This window comes from Syngnathus acus, chromosome 13 (genome assembly GCF_901709675.1).
Source record: "Syngnathus acus chromosome 13, fSynAcu1.2, whole genome shotgun sequence".
NCBI lineage: Eukaryota > Metazoa > Chordata > Actinopteri > Syngnathiformes > Syngnathidae > Syngnathus > Syngnathus acus.
In genome coordinates, this window is record NC_051098.1 from 417,130 (window position 1) to 441,497 (window position 24,368).

The following is a 24,368-nucleotide window of genomic DNA, read 5'->3' on the forward strand; positions in this document are numbered from 1 at the left end:
TATCTATCTATCTATCTATCTATCTATCTATCTATCTATCTATCTATCTATCTATCTATCTATCTATCTATCTATCTATCTACAGTAGCTCACAAAAGTAAGTACACCCCTCTCATTTCTGCAATGTTTTAATTATATCTTGTCATGGAACAACACTGAAGAAATGACACTGCGACAATGTTAAGTCGTCACTGTAGAGCTTGGATAGCAAAGTAAATGTATTGTTACTTCAAAGTAACTCAAAATACAACAATGAATGTGTAAAATGCTTGCAACAAAAGTGAGTACACCCCAACTGAAAATGTCAAAAATGGACCCAAATGTCAATATTTTGTGTGGCCACCATTATTTTCCAGCACCGCCGGAACCCTTTTAGGCATGGAGTTCACCAGAGCTTCACAGGTCGCCCCTGGAATCCTCTTCCATGATGACATCACGGAGCTGGTGGATGTTGGAGACCTTGCGCTCCTCCACCTTCCATTTAAGGATGCCCCACAGGTGTTCAATAGGGTTTAGGTCTGGGCGACATGCTTGGCCAGTCCATCACCTTCACCCTCAGCTTATTTAGGAAGGCAGTGGTTGTCTTGGAGGTGTGGTTGGGTCGTAATCGTGTTGGAATACTGCTCTGCAGACCAGTTTACAGAGGGAGGGGATCATGCTCTGAATACTGAATTCCACAGTACATGTTGGCATTCATTGTTCCCTCAATGAACTGTAGCTCCCCAGTGCCAGCAGCACTCATACAGCCCCAGACCATGACGCTCCCACCACCATGCTTGACTGTAGGCAAGACACACTTGTTGTCATACCGTTATGATTTGTGGGTTGTTATTGTCTTGTCTTTTTTGTTGTATTGTCACTTCCTGTTTTATTTTGATAAGTAACTCTCCTCTCGTTTCAGTTCGTGGGCCCTTCCTCTGTGCGTCAGTCTGATTGTCCTCCCTGATCCTAATTGTGTGCACCTGTGCCCTGAATCCTAATTGTGTGCACCTGTGCCCTTACGCTTCTGTGTGTATTTAGTCAGTGTCTTCCCCTTGTCTTGTGCCAGTGCGTCTTGTCTCGTCAGGAGTACCAGCGATCACGTAAATCTAAAGATACTTTTGAGAACCTTATTCATTTTGTGAAGAAACCTTAGTAGTCTCACTTTGCTCAAAGAATTTCAGTTTTGTTTTGCCACCTTGTTTTCCCTCTTTGAGGTGTTTTTGGTTTTTGCCGGCTCAAGCCTGTCAGAATAAATTCCAATTCTTTTGGTCACTCTGCATCCGAGTCCTCTCCTTGATCCTAGCCTGACAGTACGCTGCGATACGCTCCCAGGCATCGCGGCTCACCCAACACCAGGAGCAAGTGGAGGCTCTGGGTCTTGGAGTCCAAGGGCTCGCGACGAGTCAGGAAGACAGAGGGGTGGTGGCTACTCAGGTGGGCCTGCTGAGCAAACAGATGCAGGAAGTTATCTCGCTTTTGACCGCGGCACCCAGTCCACCAGCTGCCTTCCCTGCGGCCCGTTCTGCCATTGCTCCCATTGCTGTAGGCTCCAGACTGGCTCCTTCTGAACGCTACTCCGGGGAAACCGGGCTCAGTAGATCATTCATTACTGAGTGCGAAATGCATTTTGAGCATTTTCCAGGTGAATTCCCCACGGATCGCTCCCGGGTGGCCTTTATGATCTCTTACCTAACGGGAAGGGCTCGGGCGTGGGCGACCGCCGAATGGGCTAGGGATTCCGCCACATGTCACTCCCTCCACGCCTTCAGCGAGGCCCTGCGTTTGGTGTTTGATCCGATCTCCTCAGATTGGGAGAAGGCTCGGGAGCTATGCCGGCTGACCCAAGAAGTGAGTCTGTTGGGGACTATGCGATCCGTTTCCGCACTCTGGCCGCGGAAAGCGGGTGGAACCCCACGGCCTTGTATGACATCTTTCTCAGGGGCCTTTCGGGCCCCATCCAAGATCAACTCATCCCCCTCGACCTCCCCACCAACCTCGACGCTCTCATTGCCCTAGCCATTCGCACCGATAATTGCCTACAGGAATGGAAGAGGCAGCGCGTATCCAGGAACGCACCTGCGCTCCCTCACACACCTGTGGCCATACCTTCACTCCTCGGGGTGCACCACCACACACCGAATCAGACTCAGCCATCCTCCGGGATCGAACCCATGCAGTTGGGCAGAGGAGGAAACCGAGGAGGAAAGGCAGCGCCGACGCCAGGAGGGTAGATGTTTTTATTGCGGTGCGCAAGGACATATCCTCCCCTCCTGCCCGGTGAAGAACAACCTGATGGTGAGTAATTTTTCTACCACCAATCAGAAGGTTCGGGACCAACCCATTGGCACTATTACTCACCTAGGAAAAGACACTGACATTGGGGTGTTAATAGACTCTGGGGCCGATGAGTTTTTGCTCGAAGATTGGGGGTCAAGTCTGAACTGTTAAACACTACCGTGAAAGCTAGGGCACTCTATGGAAAAAGCTTTTTGATATTACTCACATAACCGAGCCCATCACCCTGTTTTTTGGCAACCATCATGAGAAATTAAAATTGTATGTAGTAAACTCCCCTATGAACCCCCTTATCCTCGGATACCCATGGTTAAAACGACACAACCCAATCAAAGACTGGAAAACTGGAGAGATAAGGGGATGGGGATTACATTGCAATCTTTCATGTCTCATATCTATGGCCTCTAAAAGTGAATCTGACCATGTTTATGCTTCTCCACCATAGACCCAGAAACCCCAGGCCTGACCAGAGTGCCAGATTGTTATCACCAACTCGCAGATGTATTCAGTAAGGTGAAGGCCACCTCTCTACGGCCCCATCGCCCATATGATTGCGCCATTGAGCTCTTTCCCGGCTCTACCATACCCAAAGGGTGGTTTTATTCCCTTTCGGCACCCGAAAAACAGGCCCTGAATGACTATATTGATGCGTCTCTTAAAGCAGGTCTAATTAGACCATCATCGTCCCCTGCAGGGGCATGTTTATTTTTCGTAAACAAGAAAGACGGTACCCTACGCCCATGCATAGACTATAGCTTATGCACTTAATCAGATCACGATTAAGAACAGATACCCCCTTCCTCTCATGACAACAGTTTTTGACCAACTGCAACAAGCTCAGGTGTTTACCAAGCTAGATTCGCGCAACGCTTACCACCTAGTGCGCATACGGGAAGGGGATGAATGGAAAACGGGATTTAATACTCCCAGAGGACACTTTGAATATCTAGTGATGCCGTTTGGCCTCACCAATGCACCCGCGGTATTCCAGGCTATGATCAATGACGTACTGGGAGATTTCTTGGATCGTTTTGTATATGTATATTTGGACAACATTCTCATCTATTCACCAGATTTAGAGACGCATAAAACTCATGTTAAGCTGGTATTGCAACGCCTCCTCGATCACCAACTTTATGTCAAGGCCGAAAAGAGCGAGTTTCATGCCGATACTGTATCTTTCCTAGGCTTTATCATAGCCCCTGGTAAAGTGCAGATGGACCCGGCAAAAGTAAGTGCGGTGACTAACTGGCCTACGCTTGATAGCCGCAAAAAGGTGCAGCAATCCCTCGGCTTTGCTAACTTTTATAGGCGGTTTATCAGAGGCTTCAGCGCTACAGCGGCTCCATTGCATGCTCTGACTTCCCCTAAGGTTCCATTCTGTTGGACGACGGAGGCAGAGGCGGCATTCCAGGAGCTGAAGAGACGCTTCACCTCCGCTCCCATCCTCACGCTCCCCGACCCATCCCGCCAGTTTGTGGTGGAGGTTGACTCATCCAACCAGGGAATCGGGGCCATCCTGTCGCAGAGGGCCCAGACCGACAAAGCTCCACCCATGCGCATTCCTGTCCCGACGGCTGACGTCCTCAGAGCAGAACTACGATGTGGGGGATCGGGAGTTGTTGGCTGTCAAATTAGCCCTGGAAGAATGGAGACACTGGGTGGAGGGAGCACAGCAACCTTTCATGGTTTGGACTGATCACAAGAATCTACAGTATATTAAGAAAGCTAAAAGACTGAACTCTCGCCAGGCTCGTTGGGCCCTGTTTCTTAATCGATTCAATTTCTCTTTGTCTTACAGACCGGGGGCCAAAAACACCAAACCAGACGCACTTTCACGCATGTTCAGTCCGGATCCTGTGGCCACGGAACCAGAACCCATTCTTCCATCTCATTGTGTGGTTGGAGCAGTTACCTGGCCAATAGAAAATCTGGTGAAGCAAGCCAATCAAGCCAAGCAAAACAATCCGCCACCTGAGGGGTGTCCAGGAAACAGACTATACGTTCCCCCAGCGCTGCGCCCCCAGGTGGTTCATTGGGCACACACGTCTCGGCTCGCCTGTCATCCAGGCGTACGAAGAACCATGTACGTGATTCGGCAGCGGTTCTGGTAGCCATCCATGGAGCCGGACGTCCGAGAATACATTGAAGCCTGTTCCGTCTGTGCCAGAAATAAGAACCCGCACGGAGCCCGTGTGGGCCTGCTGCATCCCCTCCCCATTCCAACTCGACCGTGGGCCGAGATCTCTATTGACTTTGTTACAGGGCTACGTGTGTCTAAGGGAAAAACGACTATTTTAACTGTAGTAGATAGATTCTCCAAGATGGCTCATTTCATAGCCCTGCCTAAATTACCTTCGGCCAAGCAAACAGCGGAGGTCATGATGAACCAGAATTTTAAAATTCATGGATTCCCACGAGATATCGTCTCTGACAGAGGTCCCCAGTTCACATCTAGATTTTGGAAAGAGTTTTGCAAACTTATTGGGGCTATCGTGAGTCTCACATCGGGTTATCACTCGGAGGCTGATGACCAGACGGAGCGCAGAAACAAACAGTTGGAAACCGGTCTTCGTTGCCTGGTGGCCCAAAACCCCTCGTCATGGAGTAAGAATCTTACATGGGTGGAGTACGACCACAATGCCCTGCCTACCACTGCCTGTCTCCCTTCCAGTGCGTCTTTGGTTACCAGCCCCCGGTCTTCCCGGAAACTGAGCAAGAGGTGTCCGTTCCCTCGGCGCAAGCCTTGGTGCGCCGCTGTCATCGCATTTGGTCTGTGGCACGAGCCACTTTGATCCGCCAAGGGGACAGGGTCAAGAGGATGGCAGACCGCAGGAGACGACCGGCACCAGTCTACCAGCAGGGCCAACGAGTCTGGCTGTCTACAAAGGACCTTCCCCTCCAGGTGGATTCCAGGAAGTTGGTACCTCGTTTTTTTTGGACCATTTCCCATCTCCGAGGTTGTTAACCCAGCCGCTGCGCGTCTTTGCCTGCCCAGGTCCCTTTCCGTGCATCCCACCTTTCATGTCGGTAAGATCAAACCGGCCAAGGACAGTAGTATGGTGCCAGACCCTGAACTGCCACCGGCTCCACGTACAGTAGAGGGGGGGCAGGCTTACACTGTGAAGAAACTATTGGTGGTGCGCAGGAGAGGTCGGGGCTGGCAATTTCTTGTGGACTGGGAGGGCTATGGACTGGAGGAGCGCCAATGGGTGCCTACAAGTTTTATTTTGGATAATGATCTGTTTACTGATTTTTATGCTGACCATCCTGATGATCCTGGTCCGTCTGGGATTCGGCCCTAGTGGGGGGGGGGGGGGGGGGTCGGGTTATGTCATACCGTTATGATTTGTGGGTTGTTATTGTCTTGTTGTTGTTTTTGTTGTTGTATTGTCACTTCCTGTTTTGTTTTGATAAGTAACTCTCCTCTCGTTTCAGTTCGTGGGCCCTTCCTCTGTGCGTCAGTCTGATTGTCCTCCCTGATCCTAATTGTGTGCACCTGTGCCCTGGATCCTAATTGTGTGCACCTGTGCCCTTACCCTTCTGTGTGTATTTAGTCAGCGTCTTCTCCTTGTCTTGTGCCAGTGCGTCTTGTCTCGTCAGGAGTACCAGCAATCACGTGAATCCAAAGATACTTTTGAGAACCTTGTTTATTTTGTGAAGAAACCTTTGTAGTCTCACTTTGCTCAGAGAATTTCAGTTTTGTTTTGCCACCTTGTTTTCCCTCTTTGAGGTGTTTTTAGTTTTTGCCGGCTCAAGCCTGTCAGAATAAATTCCTATTTTTTTTGGTCACTCTGCAACCGAGTCCTCTCCTTGATCCTAGCCTGACACTTGTCTTTGTACTCTTCACCTGGTTGCTGCCACACACGCTGGACACTGTCTGCATGGCTGTCGTCAAAGGAAGCTCGCAAAAGGTTTGCTGAAGACAAGCAGACTAAGGATATGGGTTAATGGAACCATGTCCTGTGGTCTGATGAGACCAACATAAACATATTTGGTTCAGATGGTGTCCAGTGTGTGTAGTGGCAACCAGGTGAAGAGTACAAAGACAAGTGTGTCTTGCTTACAGTCAAGCATGGTGGTGGGAGCGTCATGGTCTGGGGGTCATCATGGAAGAGTGGAAGAGGATTCCAGTGGCGACCTGTGAAGCTCTGGTGAACTCCATGCCTAAAAGGGTTATGGAGGTGCTGGAAAATAATGGTGGCTACACAAAATATTAACATTTGGGTCGAATTTTGACATTTTCAGTTGGGGTGTACTCACTTTTGTTGCCAGCATTTTACACATTCATTGTTGTATTTTGAGTTACTTTGAAGTAACAATACATTTAGTCAAAAAGTGTACTCACTTTTGTTGCCAACATTTTACACATTTATTGTTGTATTTTGAGTTAGTTTGAAGTAACAATACATTTACTTTGCTATCCAAGCTCGACAGTGACTACTTAACATTGTCTCAAAGTGTCTTAATTTGGAGTGGCAACAGGCTGTGAGAAGCAGAGGTACAACTAATGCAGGAGATCCGTGGATTTTGAATTGCTGTATTGAGTCAGCTTCATATTTTTAAGTGTTTGTATATTGCTTTTTTGAATAATGCACTTGGCCTAATTAGTTTGCTGGTATGCTTGACTAATTTTGTTTTAAATTTCATTTATCAAGTACACTTCATGAATGAGAATGTGTTTTTTTACATGTTATCTTCGTGTATTCAACTTTGTGTGTGCGTGCGTGCGTGCGTGCCTGTGTGCTGTCCATGCATAAAAATGTTAAGCCATCTTACCTATACCACCAAATGGGAGTGAAATTAGTGTGTAGTGCATCATAACATCATTAACAGTCACTCCTCCACTTGTCGTCTCTTTGATCATCTTTTTAGTGACCTTAAATAAAACAAAGATATCAGACATTAAAAATTAAAGAAAAAGAAATAAAGTGTCCCGTTAAAAACTACTATATTAATTTTCCCTCTGGTCCACAAGGCAAAGTAGAGCACCAAATAAACTAGTATTGGCTCATGAGTGAACGATTCGTTCAAAAGAACGAATCTTTTCAGTGAACGAATCACTTCTTGAAGTGACTGCATTTCCCGTTCATGGCGACAACGGGTCAGTGAGAGTGATTTGCCTTCCCGTTCATTGCGAGAACGGATCAGTGAGGAACGAGTCAGTGAGCGAGTGATTTGCCTTTCCCGTTCATCGCGAGAATGGATCAGTGAGGAACGAGTCAGTGAGCAGAGGCGCTTCGGGGAGTTCAATTTAAAAGACTCTCTGCGCTGTGAGTTGAAGCAGCGTGTTCGGCGCCTGGATGAGCCTCTCCATTGCCTCGCCCATGAGATCGAGAGCCTGGGTCAGCGCAGGTATGCTGGCATGCCGGTTGGAGTCCAAAATGAACTGGTACGTGATCAGTTTATCCAAGCTCTCAGACCGGATGAGCTGCGCCTGCACGTCCAGTTAGCCCATCCGACAGCGCTGGGAGAGGCGCTGGCCCTCGCCATGGAAAGGTAGATTGCAGTGAAGGGGGCACTTTTTAAATTTCGTTGTACATGTGACAATGACAATAAAGATCTATTCTATTCTACAATCTGCTCCGTTTCGGCAACGTCGTTGTCGGAAGGTGTGTGTGATAAATAGCACAGCATGAGGAAGGAAGCAGTCGGCGTGCACGCCCCGCAGTCTGCTGGGGTTGCGGGCAGTCTGGTCATCTGCTGCGTTGCCGCCCGAAGATGACAAACCAGCAGGGAAATGGGAAGGGGTCTGTTCCATCTGGGAGAAGAACTGCGATGGGCTGGATGTCGAGCAGCGGGAGCAGTTGTGGCAGGTGCTGTGGGACTTTGAGTAAATCTTTGCCCTCAGTGAGAATGAGGTGGGCCTCACTCACTTGGTGGAGCACCACATCGACACCGGGGACGCGCAACTGGTCAAGGTGCGTCCCCGACGCTTGCCTCTGGTCCAGCAGGAGGCTGCAGATCAGGAGGTCCGCGCCATGCTCGAGGAAACAATTATAAAGCCATCCGACAGTCCGTGGGCGTCTGGCGTGGTCATGGTGCCCAGAAAGAAGAGTGCCAGACCACGTTTCTGTGTGGACTACAGGCCACTTAATAAAGTGACGAGGAAGGACTGCTACCCACTTCCGCGGATAGATGAGACATTGGATTTGGTCTCAGGGTCTGCCTGGTTCTCATCGCTCAACTTGCACAGTGGCTACTGGCAGGTCCCGCTCACCGCTGAGTCCAGACCTAAAACGGCATTCTGTACCACCCGTGGGCATTGGCAGCTTAAGGTCATGTGTTTTGGACTATGCGATGCACCAGGGACATCTGAGCGATTGATGGACACCGTGCTCTCGAACATTCCAAGGCAGAAGTGCTTGGTGTATTTGGATTATGTCCCCGTCCATGGTGGGTCCTTCCAGGCTGAACTGGATTCTCTGAGGCTGGTGCTTGGGAGAATTGCGGCAGCTGGACTGAAGCTGCATCCACAAAAGTGCCCCTGTATGCGGCAAGAGGTGGAGTTCCTGTGGCCACTGTGTGAACGGCGAAGGCATCAGCACGTCGGAGGAGAAGGTCAGTGCAATCAAAGACTGGCTAGTACCGAGAGACCAGAAGCAAATTAAAAGCTTCTTGGGGCTGGCCTCCTACTACAGACGGTTCGTGAAAGGATTTTCTTGCATCGGGGCGCCCATGTTCCTTCTCCTTCGAGGTGACCAATCCTTCACGTGGACGCCGGACTGTCAGGAGACGTTTTCCTGCCTAAATAGGACGCTCATCAGGGCTCCTGTTCTCGCCCCACCGGATCCAGCGCTGTCTTTTGTGCTGAACATAGACGCGAGTAATGTTGGCCTGGGGGGAGTGTTGTCGCAGGTGGCGCCAGTTGGTGAGAGAGTGGTGGCCGACTTCAGCCGCACCTTTAGTAAGAGTGAACGCCGCTACTGTTTCACCAGACGTGAACTGCTGGCAGTTGTTTTGGCGGCGCGTCACCTCAAATATTACCTGTGTGGCGTGCCATTCACCATCAGGACTGACCACGCTGCCCTGCAGTGATTAATGTCATTCAAGGAACCTGAGGGTCAAGTGGCACGGTGGCCGGAGGAGCTGCAGGCATTCCACTTCACTGTGGTGCATCGGGCCGGGGCCGGCACGCCAACGCCGATGCCCTTTCCCGATGACCGTGTGCTGTTGACGCCTGCACCTACTGCGGGATGTCAAGGAGTTGGAGCTGTCTTCCGAGGACGCTGCTGCTGGACCATCGTGCTGCACCTTGGAAGCTGTGGATGCTGCAGAGTGGGCTGTCAAGCAGGAGGGGGACCATGATCTCAACCCAGTGCGCCAGTGGGTCCAGAGTGGCAGGAGGCCACCCTGGGAGGATGTGATGGGACTCTCCGTTGCTACCAAGGACCTGTGGAGCAAGTTCTCGGTGCTGTGCCGAAGGATGGCGTGCTTCAGCATGCGTGGAAGGAACCAGCCACCGGTGGCTGGCCGGAAGAGAGGTGGCAGGTGGTGGTGCTCGGAGCTCTCCGAGAAGCGGTGCTGAGGTCCTGCCACGGGGTCACCGGTTCGGGACACTTTGGCAGCGCGAAGACTCTCCGACGGCTGCAGCAAGGGTTCTACTGGGGTCAGCATCGTCAAGACGTGGAGGACTTCTGCCGGCGTTGTGATGAGTGTGCAGCCTACAAGGCCTCAGGACCAGTCGCACGCACCGCTTCAGCAACAGAAGGTTGGGGCGCCCATGGAAAGGGTTGCTGTGGACATCATGGGTCCCTTTCCCGTGACGGACAGAGGGAACCGTTATGTGCTGTGTGCGATGGATTATGTCACCAAGTAGCCAGAGGCGTACGCACTTCCAGATCAGGAGGCGGAGACGGTGGCTGATGCGCTGCTGGAGGGCATGTTCTGACGGTTTGGAACTGCTGACATTCTCCACAGCGACCAAGGCCGAAATTTCGACTCCGATGTTTTCGCTGCGCTTTGTGAGCGCCTGGACATGCAGAAGACACGCACCACACCTTTGCATCCGCAGAGTGATGGTCTTGTGGAACGGTTTAACCGCACCATGCAGCAACAGCTTGCCATCCTCACCTCCAATCACCAACGTGACTGGGACCGACACATTCCGCCGGCGGAATTGGTGTTCGGGAGGCCACCTGGTGACTGTGAGGACCAACCGGGGCTGGAGTATGCCCGGAGACTGAAGGATTGACTGGAGGCGGCGCATGCATTTGCCCGGGACCAGCTGGAGAAAGCCGGTGTGCGCCAGAAGTGGAACTACGACGTGCGGAGCAAGGTGCGGAACTTCCAGATCGATGAGCTAGACGAAGGGACGCTGCCCCAAGTTGGACAGCCATTGGAATGGCCCATGCAGGGTGCTTGAGCGGGTGGGGGAGGTGGTCTACTGAGTGGCGGTTCCCCCTAGGGGCAGAAGGGTTGCCCTGCACCGAGACAGGTTGGCTCATTTCTCGCGCTCATCGTTTTCTCGCTTATCGTTTTTTGCGCCTACCATTTTTCATGCTTACCGCTTTTCACGCTTACCGTTTTCTTGCTCACTGCTTTTTGCACCTACCATTTTTCGCGCTTACCATTTTTCACGCTTACCGTTTTTTGCACTTACCGTTTTTCGCACTCACTGTTTTTCGCACTTATCGTTTTTTGCACTTACTGTTTTCCACAAGCATTCCACGAGTATTTATTCAGCTTCTTCGCCTTCACACAATTTCTCCAGCGAAGGCCTTCACACTTATGTTATTCTACACAAGGGGTGTCCAAACTTTTTGCAAGGAGGGCCATATTTAGTAACGTGAAGGGGCCCAGGGGCCAATATCTCCCGGGGGGGTGCTAGTGGGACGTCCGGCGCTGCGCGTTCCCTTCTCTTTCGGGGGGGGGTGCTAGAGGGACGTCCAGCGCTGCGCGTTCCCTTCTCTTCCGGGGGGTGGGGTGCTAGTGGGACGTCAAACGCTGCGCGTTACCTTCTCTTCCGGGGGAGGGGGGGGGGGGGAAATCGGACGTCAAGCGCAGCGCGTTCGCTTCTCTCCCGGGGGGGGGAGGCGGCTAGTGTGACGTCAAATCAAACGCTGCGCGTTCGCTTCTCTTCCGGGGGGGGGGCTAATCGGACGTCAAGCGCTTTGTGTGGCGGGCTCCATCTAGTGTGGAAACTGAGAAGTGCTCAAGCTGTTGTGCGGGCCACATTCAATTATGGTTTCAGAATTTGCTGCGGGCCAATAAAAACTGGACCGCGGGCCGCAGTTGGCCCGCGGGCCGTAGTTTGGACACCCCTATTCTACACCATTCACTTCATTATTAGTGTGAAGGCGAGGCCTTTTCGCAAAATTCACAAATTTTCAGCCAAATTTCCCCATTCATTCTTAATGGCACATTCAATATTTCACATTTACATCATTCCCGTTTGAAATTCACATCATTCAACTCATTCAAATCACATTGGGGAGGATTTTCAACATTCCCAAGATTGCCACTTTTAACAAATTTCACAATTTCACAAAATTTGCACATAATTTTGCAACATTTCCTTTTCCCCTTATAATTTCTACATTTTTCAACCGATTCAAGCCATTCCAACTTCAAACTGTTCATCCAATGCATACTTATTCCAAAACCTCCCATGATTAAAAAAATTAACATTTTCACTTTTAGAATTCTCGCAAAATTCTGCAAAATTTAATTATTTACTTTAAGCTAGCCGCGATCGTCCCTGGCCCCACTCCCACTGCTGCGGCGCGTGGTGGCTCTTGCGGTTATGTTCCCGAGTTGCCGCCGATTGCGGTTATGTTCCCGAGTTGCCGCCGATTGCGGTTATGTTCCCCAGTTGCCGCCGATTGCGGTTATGTTCCCGAATTGCCGCCAATTGCGGTTACGTTCCCGAGTTGCCGCCGATTTCGGTTACGTTCCCGAGTTGCCGCCGATCGCGCTTCTGATCACCCATGTGCCGCGAAGCGCGGTTTGGACTCCATGTGCCGCCGAGCGTGGTTCAGACTTTCCTGCCAGTACAGACTTTGTCATAGACCAGTGGGGTCATTTGGACTGGTGCGCTTCCCCCTCGCCGATGTGCTCCAGCATCGTCAAGACGTGGAGGAGGTACCTGTCGTGGCTGCAGTCCCTGGACACTGCTGGTAAGGGATGAAGTCAAGTTGAAGAAAGAGTCCTATCAGGCCTTTTTGACCTGTAGGACTCTGGAGATAGCTGGCCACAGTCGACAGTCTCTGGAGCAAAATATCGGGCGTGGGAGGAGGAACGATTTATGGACGGGTTTGAGGAAATTCTGGTCCACCCTTCGTCGTCTTGGGAAGGGAAAGCAGTGCATATACTGGAGACGGGGTGCTTGACCTCAACTCAGGACCTTGTGAGTCAGTAGGGAGAATACTTTAAAGACCTCAATTTCAGCAACACACTTTGCAGTGACGAAGCAGTGCCTGGAGACTCTGAGGTGGGCTTCCCCATCCCTAGGGTTGAAGTCATCGAGGTGGTTAAAAAGCTCTGTGGCAAGGCGGGGTGAATGACATCTGCCCGGAATTTCCAAGACAATTCAGGTGGATAGCGTGATTTTTGTCCTGGCCATGGAACAGTTGACCAACTCTACACTGTCTGCAAGGTCCTTGGGGGTGCATGGGAGTTTACCAACCAGTCTACATGTTTTTTTGTGGCCCTGGGGAAGGCGTTCGACCCTGTCCCTCTGGGATTTCTGTGAGGGGTCCCGAGGGAGTACGGTAAGCCAGAATTTGGTCCACATTTCTGGCAATGAGTCGGATTTGTTTCCAGTGAGGGTTGGACTCTGCCAAGGTTGCCATTTGTCACTGATTCTGTTCATAACTTTTATGGACAAAATTTACAAGCACAGCCAAGGCATTGAGGGGTCTGGTTTAGAGGCTTTTTGCAGGTGATGTGGTGCTGTGAGGTTCGTCAAGCCATGATCTCCAACTCTCACTGGAGCGAGTGTAAAGCACTTGGGATGAAATCAGCATCATCAAATCTGATGCCATGTCGTAAAAGGGTGGAATGCACTCTCCGGGTTGGGGGTGAGATCCTGCCCAAAGTGGAGGAATTCAAGTATTTTGAGGTCTTGATCACGAGTGAGGGTAGAATGAAGTAGGAGATTGACAAGCGGATTGGTACAGCGTCTGCTTTGACTCTGTGACTCTGGTCTGTCATAGTGAAGAAGGAGCTGAGCCGAAAGGCAAATATTTCAATTTACCAGTCAATCTTCGTGCCTGCACTCACCTATGGTCACAGGCTGTGAGTCATAACAGAAAGAATAAGATCCTGGATACAAGCAACCATAACTATTTTCTTCGCAGGGTGTTCGGGCTCTCCCTTGGAGATAGGGTGAGAAGCTCTGTAATACACAAATTGAGCCACTTCTGCCGAACCAGATGAGGTGGCTCAGGCATCTTATTAGGATGGCTCCTGGACGCCTCCCTGGTGAGGTGTTCCAGGCATGTCCCTCCGGAAGGAGACTCCGGGTATGACCCAGGACACACTGGATGTCTATGTCTCTCAGCTGGCCTTGGGGGAACACCTCCAAATCCCCCGGGATGAGCTGGACAAAGTGGCTGGGGAAAGGGATGGATGGATATCTATCTTGTCAGGATCTATAGATGTTTTGCTTGTGCACTTTAGAATAGACCTCATCTCATCTTGAGTGACTGGCCTCAGCACAAAAGCTGCTACAGCGGATTTAGCCTCCTCAAAATGATTCCAGTGCAGCTGCTGATCAGGGATGTCCTTGGCTACTTGCTGTGCTACATCAACAAAGTAGTTACTGAAACTTTCATATATTATATCCTTGTTGTTTGTTGCTATTGTTTATACTGAAATAATTGGGGTGTTCAAAGTTTATTCCACAACCTGTAATCAAATTGATTATATTCCAGTTTCTTGGTCTACTCCTTATTCTTTTCTAAGAGCTTCTCAAAGTATTCCTTCTTTTCTCTTCTCATTAGATAATCAACCTTATTTCTATAACCTTTATATTTTGTAAAAGATTTTCTGTTCAATCTTTTAAAAAATTATTATTACATTTTTCCTGCATGCTTTTTTTTTGCTAGTCCCACTGAGCCATGGTTTTCTCGTTTTTTTCTGACATTGCCGAAATCTTTGACGAATCATCATAGAGTGGAAGCAATGTTTTTAGAAAACATTCATATGCCCTGTTTATATCTGCTTTATTATAAATGTCATCCCATTGTTTCAGCATTTCTTGTTCTAAATCTAAGTCATTTTTCATTTTTAATTCTTCTGAAAGTTTCTTTCGTTGTTTTTTTTGCCCCAATTATCTTTCTGATCACAGATGGAGAAGACTGGCAGATGGTTTGAAATGAATGCATTGAACATGCTGTGCAGTTTTGGATCCTACCCTTTTTGTTATGGTGGTTGATGTTAACAAACTATTGTCTCTCTCGTGCATCATTTTGAATGACAATGGACTTCCGCCTCCGAAGACTGACATTGCGCAAGGATATTGAACATCAAATATGTGAATTTGAATGGACTGTTTGTTTTGAGCTTAGACTCAGCCGCAATGAGAGATGTGGCTTGCCAGGCTAGGTAATGTCAAGTCCAGAGTAGTATAGCCTTCTCACCTTTTTGTCAGAGGAGAATATGTAGAGGGCCAAAGGTTTGTCTCTCTTATTGATGAAGTTAATGGCTTCATCTAGGCCACTCACAGTCACTATCGGCAACAGAGGACCAAATATTTCTTCCTGCATCAGCTTGGAATCAGGGGGCACATCCTTCAATATGGTCGGAGCTGTTTGAGCAATCATTCAGTTAACACAAACTATCATCTTACACAGCTATGTGCTTTATATGAAGAGCACACCTACCAATATAGCGCTGTGAGGCATCATACTGGCCACCAAGTACTGGTGCATACCCCTCCATCAGACCCACAACTCTGTTGAAGTGAGTTTGGTTAATGATGCGACCATAGTCTGGTGATGATTTGGGGTCTGGACCATAAAATTCCTGTGATAAATTAAAGTTGTCCATCAACTGAAATTCCATCCTGTCATACTTGAAGGGAGACCTACGTACTATAACATTGTGCATTACCAAAAGTGTTTGTCGGATGCATTCCACCACACGACCTTGTACACAAGGTTCACACAGTATGTAGTCTGGAGCAATACACGTCTGCCCACAGTTGACAAATTTTCCCCATGTTATACGACTAAAGAAATAGAAGCAAAACAAAAAATGAAATCAGGCACTGATAACAGTAGAGTACAGAGTACAACATACAACAGAGTAAAACTATTATTTTGCTCCTTATTTTCTAAAAGAATATGAGAAAGGTGCAGGTTATTCTTTCTACAAAGTACAAGGCCAGAGTGCAGTTTAAACCAGGGATGGGCAATGCTTTTGACTTGTGGGCCGAATTGAGTTCTAAATTTTGACCAGGGGGCCGAACCAGGAGCAGATGGATGTAGTGTGTGTGTGAAATAATATAAAAGACATTAAAGGTCATTGCATAAAAGGTTTTGGCCTTTAGTACGTAGTAAAGCATGGATATTCAAAACACAAATGCATTTATTAATATCATTAAAAAAAAAATTTCACCAAAAAAACTGCTATCAGTGATTCTCATAAAATTCGACACTGTTATTATGAATAACAGTTTCCATCACTTCAGCACCTGCAGGTCAGATTTATAAAAAAGATGTTTATTTTATGAGGCGAAATCACATCAAACAGCAAACATTCTGACCAAATACATCATCTTGAAGAATCGGCGAAAAAATACATCCAAATATAGTAATCAAAACGGCAGCACAGTGAGGGGTACGTATCTGAAAATCAGAGCAGAGCTTTAACTCACAAACACCTGGTGACAGAGGTGAGGAAACGGGAAACACTTCGTTCGATTAACGTATTTAAAACATTTTAAGTTCTCACTGTCCGATCCACCGCTTTACCGTCATTTTATCTTGCTGTTATTTACCGTCCACCCGGGGCTTACTCTGGCTTCCTGGATGAATTTTCAGAATTTGTGCCTGATCTAGTGACAAATGCGGATAATATAATAATCATGGGCGATTTCAATATCCACATGAATTTACCGTCAGAGCCACTTACTTCAGCGTTTCAGACTTTAACTGATACGTTTGGTTTTATACAAGCCGTACAGGCAGCAACGCATAAGAATGGAAATACCTTAGATCTGGTATTATCCCAAGTACTGGCAACCTCAAATATAACAGTCCTGCCATACACTACTGTTTTGTCTGATCATTACTTAATAAAATTTGAAGTTTTAGTTCTTTGTCAAAGACAAGAGAGCAATCAGAATTATAGCAGTCGTAATATTAACCCCATGACTGCAACTGCGCTATCGGAGTTACTGTCGCTGGCAACTGCCATATTTCCCGCATATATCGGCTCTATTGATAATCTTACAAATGAATTCAATGCGACATTGTTAAATGCCATTGACTCTGTGGCGCCGCTACGTCTGAAAACTCGCCGTAGATTGCCTACTCCGTGGTTCACAGATGAAACACGTACGCTTAAGCAATTATGTAGAAAGCATGAGCCCAAATGGCGTTTAACCAAACTTGAGGTTTTCCATCAGGCATGGCGTGACAGCCTCCTGAAATATAAAGATGCGCTTATCTTAGCAAAAACTCGTTATTTTTCGCAAGTCATTAATCTCAATAAAAACAATCCTAAATACCTATTTGATACAGTGGCAAAGCTAACACTACGCCAGCCGACCCTCGATAGCTCCTTCCACTCAGCTGACGAGTTCATGAAATTTTTCGCTCGAAAGATTGAATCCATTAGGGATGAGATCAAGATGACCGTTCCAATCGCTCAGTCGAGACCGCCAGCGCTGACGATCATGCAATAACCCTCTCAAATTTTAAAAGCGTGTCCCTTGATAGGCTTACACAATTGGTTAGTGCGGCTAAACAAACAACATGTATACTCGACCCGCTTCCAGCCAAACTATTTAAAGAATTATTTCAAGTTTTAGGACCCTCCGTCTTAAATATAATTAATCTGTCTGTCTCCTCTGGGATAGTGCCAACAGCCTTTAAAACCGCTATCATTAAACCGCTACTTAAGCGACCAAATCTTGACCCGGACTGTCTCAGTAATTATAGGCCAGTTTCAAACCTCCCATTCATAGCAAAACTTCTTGAAAAAGTAGTAGCGCAGCAGCTTATTGATTACATGGTCGCCAATAATCGATATGAATCTTTTCAGTCTGGTTTTAGAGCTAATCATTCCACTGAGACAGCACTTGCTAAAGTGACTAATGATCTCCTCATAGCTATGGATTCAAACACTTCATTGGTATTGTTACTACTCGATCTTAGTGCTGCTTTCCAGGACTGTGGACTCGGACTCGGGGACTCGGACTCGGTCGGACTCGGTCATTTTTGCCAGACTCGGACTCGGTGCTGATTTTGACCGAGTCCACCGAGTCCGACAATAAAAAAAATACTTTCAATTTTATTTTCATCATGCTGCTGAGAATGCGCGTAGGAATACTGTCTACAGCCCTGCTTACGATCAAGTTTGAAAAAGAACTTGACAGCATTGAGCGCCGCCGGCGTTTGTCCGCCGCCACCTCGCCAACCGGTCAAACGCGCATGCGCGTGAGGGGAAATCCCGCAAAGGAGGAGGGACAAACAGAGCGTCCAGAAAAGCTGACAAGACGCTTGCCAAAATGGCAAGGAAAAAATGCACAGCTAAACGAATATATGACGATGAACACAGGACGTTTTTAACAGAGTTAAAGTTGTTTTTTGTTGAACGCTATGGCAAGCCATTCTGCCTGATATGTCGGACGTCATTGGCGCATTTAAAAGCTTCAAATGGTCAGCGCCACTTCAGCTCACTTCATGCCAATATCGATAAGGACTTTGCAAAAGGGACTGAATTTCGCAAGCACAAGTTTGGAGACTTTGAAAAGTCAGGCAGAAAAATAGGTACAGTTTTTCAAAAACATTACGAAGCACTCAGAGACTGTCACACTTGCATTGTTTCAACTGGCTTGGAACATTGCACGGGCTAAAAAGCCATACAATGAAGTGGAGTTCGTTAAAATATGCCTCAGTGACGTTATTGAATTTTATTTTCATCATGCTGCTGAGAATGCGCGTAGGAATACTGTCCACAGCCCTGCTTGCTTGTTATGAAGACAAATTTAGTTGTTGCGTGCGCGCCCGCGCCTGCCTGCCTGCACGTACAAGACCCACAATGCCCCGCGCGCAGCCAAGATGGAAGAACCCGGGAGCAGCGAGAGAACAATATTTTGCCTCTAGATTTGGGGGGGAAACGGAGCGTAAGTTACGATCAATGCGGCCACGTTGAGTTGCACTTAGGCTAATGTTTACATTATGTACCAATGTCAAGGACGATTATGTCACCCAGCTTATATCATTGATGTGTTTCGATAGTTGTGGGGTCGTCACTAATTATTTGTGTTTAGATAAATGTCTGAGCTATAATGGTGTAATTAATGATTAAAACTTGAAAGTATCTGTTTATTGTATTCGTTTATATGTTTAATAAAGACAAAGCCATCACAAAACTGTTTTGATCTAAATTAACCTTGAATAAAGACTAAGCAGTCACATAAGTTAACAGGAAAAATGAACAGCCGGACTCGGACTCGTGGTCAAGAGGCCGGACTCGGACTCGGTGCAAAAATCCGACCGAGTCCACAGCCCTGCTGCTTTCGACACTGTAGACTTTGACATTTTATTAGAGCGTCTTAAAAGTTGTGTTGGTATTTCAGGGTCAGCACTAGGCTGGTTCGATTCCTATCTATCAGACAGGACGCACCGAGTGGTCCATGGCAATACGTACTCTGAGCTCTATAATGTTCCGTGTGGTGTCCCACAGGGATCGGTCCTCGGACCAATTCTATTTAATATTTATATGATTCCCCTTGGGGACATAATATGTAAATATAATATTAGTTTTCAATGTTACGTGGATGACACCCAATTATATATGCCGTTATCAATGACAGATCCGTGGGACTGTTGTAATCTTGAGGCGTGCCTTACGGAGATCAAGCAATGGATGTCTCTCAACTTCCTTCGTCTTAACCCAGATAAGACCGAGATGTTAATAATTGGTCCAGCTGGTTATCAACATTTATTTAAGGAAACCACTATAACTATAGATAACTGTACTATCACTCAGAGCGATACTGTAACTAATCTCGGGGTAATATTTGACCAAACGCTCTCCTTTCAAAAGCACATTAAGAATATAACCAGAATTGCGTTTTTTCACCTTCGTAATATTGCTAAGATTCGTCCGATCCTCTCGACCGGTGATGCGGAAACTATTATACATGCGTTTATCACGTCGCGCCTGGACTACTGTAATGCATTATTTTCTGGTCTTCCTAAGTCCAGAATCAAAAGTCTACAGTTAGTACAAAATGCTGCTGCAAGGCTGCTCTCACGGACAAGAAAATTTGATCACATTACCCCAATATTAGCCAACTTACATTGGCTCCCGGTCCATTTAAGATGTGACTTCAAGGTTCTTCTATTAACCTATAAATCATTGCATGGCTTAGCGCCTTCATATCCCGTCGACCTAGTTGTTCCTTATGTTCCGTCTCGTAACCTTCGTTCGCGAAACGCTAGTCTTTTAGTGACACCGAGGGCCAAGAAAATGTCTGCAGGGTCTAGAGCATTTTCTATTCTGGCTCCAGAGCTTTGGAATGCCCTACCAATGGATATTAGAACTGCTACCTCAGTAGAAACATTTAAGACACGTTTAAAGACACATTTCTATGACATGGCCTTTAATTAACCTGTAGTGGCCGATTCGGTTGGAGTTTGTTTTTGCTCCCTCTCCCCACCCCCCCTCCGCCCAGCCCTCCCGGGCTGGGGAGGTGGTTAGGTGACACCCAAGCTGACAGCGGCTATCTGGATTCTCGTGGACCAATTCAGGATGAGGGAACTGCAGCGGATTACCCTCCTCAAAGACACTGCCAGGACAATCGAGGGCACATCTGCTCTTCGCTTTGACTTGGACATCCACTTTTTTCTTGATTTTCATATTACGTATTTTATGTGCCCTCTCTGCATCCATTGCAGCCTGGTGATCCTGAAAGGGGGATCCTTCCATCTGCGGTCCCTTCTCAAGGTTTCTCATTTTTCTCCTGGTTGGTTTTTTTTGAGTTTTTCCTTGCCCTTTTGGGAGCTTAAGATCAGGGGATGCTTTGAGAATTATGGTCAATTGTTTGTCTATGTGAAGCCCTTTGAGACTGCTTGTGATTTAGGGCTATACCAATAAACTTGACTTGACTTCCTTAAAGTCGGCCTTAAGAACTTTAAAAGTTAAGATTAGTCGCAAACAGGTGGTGCATCAATGTCTTTGAGCATCCTGCATTGTTTGAAAATGAGAATGGTCGCTAGTTTCAATCCCTACAATTTGTACAAATTATATTAAAAATGCATTTTTTTTTTAAATAAACTTGAGAAACTCCCCTTCATTTTCAGTGGGAACATTGTTGTTGGTCTCCCTTTTTTTGCGAGTGCATCATAGTCTGGAGTAAAATTTGTTGTGGCAATTCTTACGATAGAGCCGAGGTGTTGGTCCGTTAACCTAGATCTGTGACGGGTTGATGTTCATGTGGCTGAAAGTCACGTCGCGTAGGTCGAGCCAAATTGTCCACTCTTTTTTAAACACACGAAACTCAGTGTCCACCTTTCTTTTCCTTGGGCCACTCATTTTAATGGAAGGATTCCAGGGGAAGTTTTGTGGGTGGCTTTAGCGTAAAACTGTATCTGAAAGCTCAGCGCGCGAATTACGAGAATGGTGACGTCACAGCCCACGTTCTAAATTCGGCACTTATAGAAATAGAGTGCGGAGTGCGCCGTGTCCGTACTACTGAGTATGTACACGCACTTGTGAGTGTTCACCGAGCTTTCTGACACAGCTTCCGGTCGTAAATGCGTGGGCAGGCAGTTCTCTATCTACTGGGGAAACGCAGTCATTGCAGGGAAAATGACCCCGGGCCGTAGTTTGCCCATGTCTGGTTTAAAGCCATCACGTGGAAAGTACCACACAGTCACTGTATCATGACTCCTGTCGGAATAATATTTCATTATTGTTTATTATGTGGAATTATACATTTGTGATCGCTGTGGAAAGTGTGTTGTGAGTAACAAATAAGCAGAGGAGCCGAAACCTGTTGCTTCTGCTTAGGCCCAGCTGATCTCAAGCCGGCGATATAAGGAAACCAACGGAGACGATCTTTCTGCTTTTAGGTGATATGATGAAATGACATGCAAAAGAGCTTATCTGCTAATGTCTGCTTGCGATGACTGCAAGAAATACATGTAAACAAAGTACAGGGGGGAGGCCGAGTTGCTGATTTTGCTTATTCCCTACCCTGCTTAGGGCCCCCGCCTCTAATGTTATCAGGGACCTCAAAATGAATAAAAGTGGGGTGGATAGGAGAGCTGATTAGAATTGTGAGAGAACCAGGCAGCTCTCCGATTCACCTATCAAAAAATTGGAAACGTCTTCTCTCTTCAATATTAGTGTGTTGTTTAGGAAATAAACCTAACAGCTCCAAAGAAGAGCGATAGTAGCAGTAGCAGGGTAGTGAAACAGCAGCGGCCAACAATCAATTTGAAAAAAGAAATGATAGACAAGTTTGAAAGGGTGATATGTGTCAGATATCGCAACCAAATACGTCATGTCGAGGTCGACAATCTTGACGATGTCAAAGAAGAAAAAGCACCAAGTATTTGACAAGTATTTTCCTTCAAAGCAAGAGAGAAGAGAAGTCCACCCCAAAGGTCTGGCGAAGGAGGATTTCCCCTCCAAACAGTAATCGACCACGCCACACCGCCATCCACTCACACACGTCATAACAACGCTGTCAAAACGTTTTTTGTTTGTTTACTAAATGTTTTCATGTTTATTTGACTCCATTTATACTATATTATACTGTATCATTCATTTTTTGCTCATGGAAATAGACCACCTGCAGTTCCTGTTCTTCCCTGTGGCAGAAGGGAGGAACACATCGTTATTCCATGTCTGCCAACTGTGGCTAGACAAGTCATCAAAGCAACAAAGACAGCGTGACACTTGTACTGAGGTCCACCACACAGCCCCCCGACCATGAACCGGCACAGAGGCACAGATGCGGTTCGGCGGGCGAGACGCAGAGAATGGTGCGTCTCAGTGGACTGTGGGTGTTGAGCCTCACAAACACAGGCAAATGTGAGTACAGAGCCCTGGGCAGTCAGGCAGGATGGATGCAGATGGAGCCTCTGCACCGCGGGGCAGGTACGACGGAGGTCGGCCACATCCGGAGTCCTACGAGGATGAGGGGAATGGGTGGATCTCTCACTGAGGGCACAGTCTTAAGGAAGAGGATGCAGCACACCAGCAGATGCCGCCAGTTAGTCACGCGTCCAACACAGCTAGCAGAGCTGGCCAGAAAAGCCCGGTGGGTTGCAGAAGTTTGGATCCACGACGCCAGCTGAGCAGGCAGGACAGCAGAGTCGAGCTGGTCCTGACTGAGGCGTGCAGCTATCCTGACAGCTAGGGTCAGGCTCAGGAAACAAATGCTGAGATCCAGGCAGTGGGTCCAAGGTGGCGCTGACTGGATGAGCAGGATGGGTGGTTCGTGCCAGTACTGACTGAGACGTGCAACTATCCTGATGGCTCAGGAAGCACATGCCAAGGTGCGGGCAGTCGTGCTGAGGCGCGGCTGAGTGGAAGGGATGGACGACTGGTTTGGGACGGTCCTGACATGGCATGCAGCCCTGAACTCTAAAAGCCTCGGGGGTTGCACGTTGAAACATGGGCAGAAGGTTCCGGGCAGCGCTGAGCAGGCGGGCAGGAAGGCATGCGGCATATTGAGCCTGACTGACCATCATCCTGTGAGCGGACGATCGTGGTGTAGTAAGCGGCCACGGCTGGAGAAGATGCGCAGCTGGTCAACGTGAAGGTGCGCTGCAGCCATCTGTGGAGAATGGCAGAAATTAATCTGTCGGACTCACATTGTGGTGAGCCAACATCACGTTGGGGTCACCAATGTGGCAGAAGGGAGGTCTTCATGACTTCCATGACTGTCTGCAAACAACTGTGGCTAGAGACAAGTCATTAAAGCAACAAAGAGAGCATGACATCACAAACGACAAACATATTACCACACCCCTAACTGGAGGCCTGCTGAGTGAGAGGCCTGGTGCTGACGTCTGCCACATTACAATCTTTGATGGTTTTCTCCTAGTGGGTTAACCAGATCTCCTTCATATTTGTTCAGTCCTTCATGATGATATGAAAACTGTGAGGTCCCGGAAAATGCGCTTGCCTTGGCAACACAGTTTGCCAGCAAAACAACACTAAATTTGAGGTTTTAAACATGCATGTAAACACAGTTATCATTCGCTATTTTGCAGTGTATCGAGGGTTATTAAGTCTATTAAATATTGCAGATATTTTGGTGCATCGCGGCATTTTGCGGCGTTACTTGAAGCACAGGGCTTTGTCTGCTCATATGACTTTAGCACACTATTGGCGGAGAGGGAGAGAGAGAGAGGAGATGAGACCAATGGGAACATGTTGATCTGCATTCTTGCCGCTGATTGGCTTAGAGCTGTAAGAGCAATTCTAACCACACTTTATCTCAGCCTCCCGCTATGTATCCACTCTTCCACTTCGTTCACGTCAGCACAATCAACAGCATCCCTGATTTGTACTTTGTTTTGTCACGAATGAGGCAGGACAACCAAATGCAACACGGGCTCTTTATTTGGGGAAAGGTTAAAGGAGACAAGGAGGGCTGAAATGCTGGTAGAGCGGGACCAGAGAGACAAGCTTACGAGCCGGTGTTGTGCTTGATTTGGTTCCCCCGTGAGATTTTGTTCCCCCTGCCGCGGGAGTGCGCACGCCTTGTTTGGAAAGCGAAAAACCGATGTCGTACGGCGTCGTACGGCGTCAGCACTATGTTGTTTTCAATAAAAACATGAAGAACTCACGTTTGCGTCAGTCAATTTTAATTTTTAGAAAGGATTATTCTCATTTGATGTCTTTAAATTCATCTGCGTTCTGCCATTGAAGCGGGGTGCATTCTAAGACCAGTC

The 24,368-nt window shown here is 47.7% G+C and overlaps 1 protein-coding gene and 1 long non-coding RNA gene across 7 annotated transcripts in view; one reads left to right on the plus strand and one right to left on the minus strand.

The window, feature by feature from the left end:
• The window catches only part of LOC119132861 (aldehyde dehydrogenase, dimeric NADP-preferring-like), a 72,539-nt gene that overhangs the window by 8,545 nt on the left and 39,626 nt on the right, over positions 1-24,368 (minus strand). For 5 of the 6 annotated variants that reach the window (XM_037268422.1, XM_037268426.1, XM_037268424.1 and 2 more), the window contains 4 exons: positions 15,334-15,451; positions 15,105-15,246; positions 14,862-15,028; positions 7,057-7,156 (listed from right to left, as the gene is read on the minus strand). In XM_037268422.1, the coding sequence (XP_037124317.1) occupies positions 7,057-7,156; positions 14,862-15,028; positions 15,105-15,246; positions 15,334-15,451 (527 nt within the window). The remainder of the gene's footprint in view (positions 1-7,056; positions 7,157-14,861; positions 15,029-15,104; positions 15,247-15,333; positions 15,452-24,368) is intronic. The other variant, XM_037268427.1, reaches the window with a different exon arrangement.
• LOC119132893 lies at positions 962-23,054 on the plus strand. The gene is made up of 3 exons (XR_005099978.1): positions 962-1,082; positions 13,160-13,164; positions 23,044-23,054. It is a non-coding gene; the product is annotated as an uncharacterized LOC119132893 (long non-coding RNA).